At 46.5% G+C, this 6,000-nt stretch overlaps 1 protein-coding gene across 2 annotated transcripts in view; it reads right to left on the reverse strand.

Annotated features, from left to right (window-relative positions):
• PALM2AKAP2 (PALM2 and AKAP2 fusion) overlaps positions 1–5,224 on the reverse strand; it is a 449,455-nt gene extending 444,231 nt beyond the window's left edge. Inside the window, exons 1-2 of one of the 2 annotated variants that reach the window (XM_066256553.1) lie at positions 5,207–5,224; positions 4,768–4,957 (exon numbers count right to left, since the gene is read on the reverse strand). In XM_066256553.1, coding sequence (XP_066112650.1) covers positions 4,768–4,829 — 62 coding nt within the window. In that variant the 5' untranslated portion in view covers positions 4,830–4,957; positions 5,207–5,224. Of the gene's footprint in view, positions 1–4,767; positions 4,958–5,206 lie in introns of those variants that run through there. The other variant, XM_066256558.1, reaches the window with a different exon arrangement.
• Between the last annotated feature and the right edge of the window lie 776 nt (positions 5,225–6,000).

A 6,000-nucleotide genomic window follows, 5' to 3' on the forward strand; every position in this document is an offset into this window, starting at 1 on the left:
TTCAGATATAAATATATAGTGTGGTGAAGGTGCTCAAGGATTTGAGGAAACAAGGACTCTCAAACATTTCTGGTGGTGATATAAAGTGATATAACATTTTTGGAGCCATTTTGACAATATTTAGCAAAATTTATAATATTACACATTAACTCACTCAAAAAATCCATTTCTGGACAATAGTATACAGACTCATGTGCAAAGTGTACAAGGATGTTCACTGCAACATTGCATATAATAGAAAAAAAAGAAACAAACCTAAATCTCCATGAAAGGTGGCTGATAAATGACGTTCCAAAAATAAATTCTAAGCAGCTAATAAAAGCACCTGAGGTAGATGTGTATATATTGGAATATGAAAATATGCACAAGTTATTAAATGAAAAAAGACAAAACTTCAGAACAACACATGCAGTGTAATTTCATTTATGTAAGAGGAGCTATTTAAACCTATATAAGTATGTATTTCCAATTAAATTTTGTTGGCATGGAAAATATCTGGAAGGATACTTCCAAACTGTTCATGGTAATGACCTGGAAGGACTGAGACTTGAGGGAGAGAATAGAGAAATGAGGTTTACTTCACAAAATTCTATATTTAAATTTGTTTTTTAAAAGCATGTATTACTTTCATCATAAAAATTAAATTTTAAGGCCCTGGCCGGTTGGCTCAGCGGTAGAGCGTCGGCCTGGCGTGTGGGGGACCCGGGTTCGATTCCCGGCCAGGGCACATAGGAGAAGCGCCCATTTGCTTCTCCACCATCCCCCTCCTTCCTCTCTGTCTCTCTCTTCCCCTCCCGCAGCCAAGGCTCCATTGGATCAAAGATGGCCCGGGCGCTGGGGATGGCTCCTTGGCCTCTGCCCCAGGCGCTAGAGTGGTTCTGGTCACGACAGAGCGACGCTCCGGAGGGGCAGAGCATCACCCCTTGGTGGGCAGAGCGTCGCCCCTGGTGGGCGTGCCGGGTGGATCCCGGTCGGGCGCATGCGGGAGTCTGTCTGACTGTCTCTCCCCATTTCCAGCTTCAGAAAAAAGAAAAAGAAAAAAATAATTAAATTGTAAAAGCTTCACACTTTTTTAAACGTATTTAGTCAATGCCTATAATGTGTCGAACACATAAAATGGTACGCTTTGTGTCACAGGAGGACAGATACCTACCAAGGATACCCGCAGTATGGCTGGCAAGGCAGACCTCAGGAGCCCTCTAAAATCAGTGTATGTGGTGGAAGACCAAAGAAGGGATGACTTGGGCCCATCCACCTGAGCAACAGAGTGTTGTTGCTGTCTCTGGGACATGCTCACCTGACCAGCCCAGCCTGCTGGCCTGCCAGCGCTGCAGCTACCTCCAAAAGGCGTGCCTGCCCCCCATCTCTTCTGATTGCTGAGATGACTAGCTCTGCAGACACTTCTGCCTTCAACACAGCGGGATTCTAGATTAGCGGGCGTTGCTGTTTAATTCAGTGACTCGATCTTTCTAATGTTCAAAATCCATTTCCTATTGGCCTTTCACAAATGTACTAAACAACTTTCCTTCTATTTTTTTTGGCCAAAGCCTTAGTTATGAAATATATATTTATAATTTTAAAATGATACATTCAAGGTAGTGGCATAATGTAATACCACTGAATGATTTCTCTGCTAACATCCTGTATGTTTCAATAAATGTGTATAAACCTCAAAAAAAAATGGAAATGATTCAAGGTCAATAGCATCCACAGCCACATATAGAATAAACCGTAAGCTCCTTGAAGATGGAACCAGTGATGTTTTGGTTACCATCTAGCCCCAGTACCTATCACTGTGTTTGGTACATGGGAAATATTCAATTCAATAAATATATGCTGCATAGATAAATGCATGAAGGAAGGCATATGTTACGGACCAGAAGTCATCCGTGACTCAATATCCCAACCACACTTACCCCTTCATGAGCCTAGATTTATTTATCAGAGAAACCAAACTTTAGTTTAGATGCTCTGTGATCTTCTCTGGATGCATTAAACTTATACTGTGGCTAAGTCTACGTGAAAAGCAAGCGCCTAATGGGTGATGGGGAATATCACCTCTGAGTCCCATCTGACCAGTTCTGAGGCTGCCACCAGTGATGCCAGAGCCCCAGTACCTGCAGAGAAGGAAACAATTTAAAGAGGTCCCATGCTCTCTGTGCCTTCTGGCTCCCATACTGGGGTTTTTCCTGGGAGGGTGAAGAACAGGGGATGACACTCAATACTGTATTAGTTTCAGAGGTAGAGCGTAGAGGTTAGATATTTATATCTTACAGAGGATCCCCCTGATAAGTCTTGCACTTACCTGTTGTATCTTACATAGTTATTACAGTACTATTGACTATATTCCCTATGCTGTACCTGGAATTTTGTGACTATTCTGTAACTGCCAATGTGTACTTGTTAACCCCTCACCTGCTCCCATACTGTTTGGAAGACTGTTCCAGAGAAGTGTCCAGCAAAGCATATGGGTGTGAGGTCAAATTAGTAACTGTTTGTACTAAAGTGCATTCCCATAAACACAATGATCTCATATTCAACCCAGTGAGAAAGTAGTCAAGTACAATCAGTTATGATCCTCTTTGCCTGTTACCTAGATTTTTTTTTATTTCAACTGTTCTTGTTTTATTGAAATCAATAATGCTCACAAATACATGATTATGTTTTTATTTTCACTTCAAATTACTGACCTCGACTTATTCAAAACTATCAGATAATGGCAAACAGCAGACTATCTGGTTTTTAAAATTAATAATTCCTTTCTCCTGTTGTAGACATTTGCAGCATTCTGAGACTTGGCTACAGCATGTTTTCTATGCCGTCCATGTAAATACGTTCAGAAGGATAAATGGTTTTAGTTTTTCTGAACTTTAAGCTCTGAAGCTTTAAAACATAAATAATTATTATCATGCCCATGCATAAAGCTCTTTGGTGGCTGCCATTGTACTCAGCCACATCTCTGAACTGTCTTCCCCTCACGGACAAAGCTCCAGCCTCATTACCCTTCTTTTCAGTTCTTCCAACTTGCTAAGGTCTCTCCAGCCTCAGGCCCTTAGCACATGCTGCTTTCTCAGCCCAGAGTGCTTCTTCCCTCTACTCTTCACCTGGTCAATTCCTGCTTGTCCTTCAGATCTCACATTAGGTATCCATTCCCCAGAGAGGTGTCACTGACCCCCATTCTAACCTGCATTTCTTCCTATTATTTTTTCCGTGCTTTTCCCTCTGTGGCATTTATTGAAGTGTGTATTTATATATGTAGGCACTTGTGATACTATTTATAGGTAAGGGATGATATTGATGGAGCTCACTTTGTGGCAGATTCTTTTCTAAGCCCCTTCTAGTCACCAACTTGTTTCATCTCCCCCAAAATGGCATAAAATAGTTATTAGGATTATTATGCCTGTTTCCAGAAATGAGGTCTGGCAAGACTGATGTCACGCAGCAAAGTGCAAAGGGACTCAAACCCAGTGAACTGACTCTAGAGCCTTAATTCTCAGCTCCTGGAGTTGGTATATGCCTCACAATTTACAAAGCCCTTTAGAAGGAATGGAAATATTATCCAATCCTCTCAACAACGCTTAAAAGTAACATTTTTGTCTCCATTGTATAGATAGGGAAACTGAGGTTCAGAAACATTAAACTTCTAGTGTAGAAAGTCAACAGCGCTAGTACCTGCCACGCAGGGGCTGAAATTCTCAACTCCTCATTCCAAAAATGCCCCGCTGTCTCTCACTTCCACGTTAGCGGCCCAGTTGGTAAGGATTAAATTGCATCTGCACAATCAGATATGCAGAGGGATAAAAGCTTCATCTAGGGTTTATTGGTTTTGGCATGAAAGTCCTGATACTGAAAACAGGACATTATCTCCAAGCTGAAATATGACTTCATGCGGCCTTGGTGTCAGGGAGTATCCGTGGGAAGAGAACAGGAGGAGGAGACCGCTGACCAAGTGAGCGGTATTTAGTAGCTGACTCTCAAAACGACCCTTTCTTGGAGCCTACTGCCTGTCAGAGTGGCCCTGCTGCAGCAGCGGCCTGAGAGAGTGACCAAAACGCCACGCAGGATGTGAAGACAGAGGATAGGAAGCCCAGGCCACTGAAGCCATTGCCGTGTCTTTCCTGGTTAACGCCCCTCTTGCCTTCTGCCCTTTCTTCCCCACCCCTCCCATGTTGTGCCTACGGAGCCAAACGTTGTAATTCAATCCCTTGGCCACAGTTCCTACTTTTCTGTCTCCTTTCTCAATTACCCCAGGAACGAATCAATTATTTTGGGGGGGGGGGGCTTCGTCTGATGGCTTCTAGTAGCCACGGCATTGCAGCTCGGGCTCACATTAACCACTGAACCACCTTTTCTTCAGATCCGCAGTGACCCCCACCCCTCTCCTTAAAAAAAAAAATCCTGCAGTCCAATAATGCTGACAGGGTTAGGAATCGGAAGTAATGGCTAGTGCAGCCAACACCCTGAGAACCGGCAAAGATGGGGAAACCTGGAATACACTTCCCACCTTAGCAACATCGTCCCCTCTGCAGGACCTGCTGGCCAAGGGGTAGCAGCACAAAACCACGCATCCCGCATCCCGGGGCTCTTACTCCTTGGCTCCTGGTGCCGCGGCTGCTGCTATAGAAACACCAAGCGTACACACTGAGCTGAAATTAAACACCCATCCCAGAAGCGGACCCAAGCCGGGCTCGGCCTGCTGCCTCGGTCGCCATGGCAACATGCCGGGAGCAGGGCAGCGAAAGACGCGCACTGCGCGGGGATACTCACTCCATCGCGGGGCTCCGGGCTGCCGGGTGCGCTGCTGCGTGGTTCGCCGGCGCTGCTCGCATCTGCCAGAGCCTGGCGCTCTGGCCGCGCCGCGCGCAAGGTGGAGCCGGGAGCGTCTCCCCTCCCCGCCCGCACCCTCTCCTCCCCTTGAGGGTTGAAAGTGAATGCTCAGGCTCTCTCAGCAACCAGCCTGCGAATAAAACGGGAAGCAATTGGATAATATTCTTCGTTGGGCGCTAGACAAGCCACTCCACTTAAGGGTTTCGGGGAGGGAGCAGTCTGGCAGCTGCGCGCCAGGCAATGTGGTCACCAGCGCTCAGTGCCCCCGGCGCCAAGGCGCCAAGTGCGCCGGCAGCTCCCCTGGGACATGCGGCTTTTCACTGAGACACCTGGGTCAGGTGGTAGAGGGAGAAGGGTCGCTGCGGTAGGTGGCACAAACCAGAGAGCACAGGGAAACGATGGAGTCATTGGCAAGGTTGCAGCTCTCGCGGTTTGGAAGTTGGAAGAGAAAGAAGCGTCTGGCCTCCGCAAATAGCAAGCACTGCCCCCAATGGGCTGGGCATGGATTCGGAAACACCGTTGTGCCAGCCCAGCGGGGATCGGTTTGAGTTACCCAAGGAAAACTCCAGCTGTGTTGCTGCGCATTACTGCGGTGTTTCATCACTTCCGCGATCCCACGCCCTTCTCATCATTCCACATTCTGGGTATCCTGCCTGTCAAAAAGATCTTGTCCAGCGTTAATCTCCCTACTTCGTTCTTTGAAAACAATAGATATATTGAATATGGTTTCCCAAATTACCCAGGCCCCACCCCAGAGTTGTAAGCCTCGCTGACATATGTCCACCCTCCCTACTCCCCCTCTGAGAATTCCCTACTCCTAAAGGTTTCCGGGGTGGGAGCCTGGCTCCCATCCAGGTGTCCTGCACCTGGACAACCGTCTGGCTTCACTGTACCTCACTGCCTGGTACCTCTATGAATAGGTGTCAGCTAGGTGCAGAGGACGCAGCCCAGGTGTAGCCATAACAGTCTCTTTCCCTGTGAGTGGAGCTCACAGGTTAAAGTAGAAAGACAAAGCATGAAGAAGCAGAAAAAGAGACAATCACATATTAAACTGTAGGAAAAGATAACAGGCTTTAGAGTCAAATAGACTTTGATTAATATTCCACTTGAGGCCCTGGCCAGTTGGTTCAGTGGTAGAGCATCAACCTGGCATGTGGACCTCCTGGTTCAATT

The sequence above is a fragment of the Saccopteryx bilineata genome, chromosome 2, assembly GCF_036850765.1.
Source record: "Saccopteryx bilineata isolate mSacBil1 chromosome 2, mSacBil1_pri_phased_curated, whole genome shotgun sequence".
NCBI classification, from domain to species: Eukaryota; Metazoa; Chordata; class Mammalia; order Chiroptera; family Emballonuridae; genus Saccopteryx; species Saccopteryx bilineata.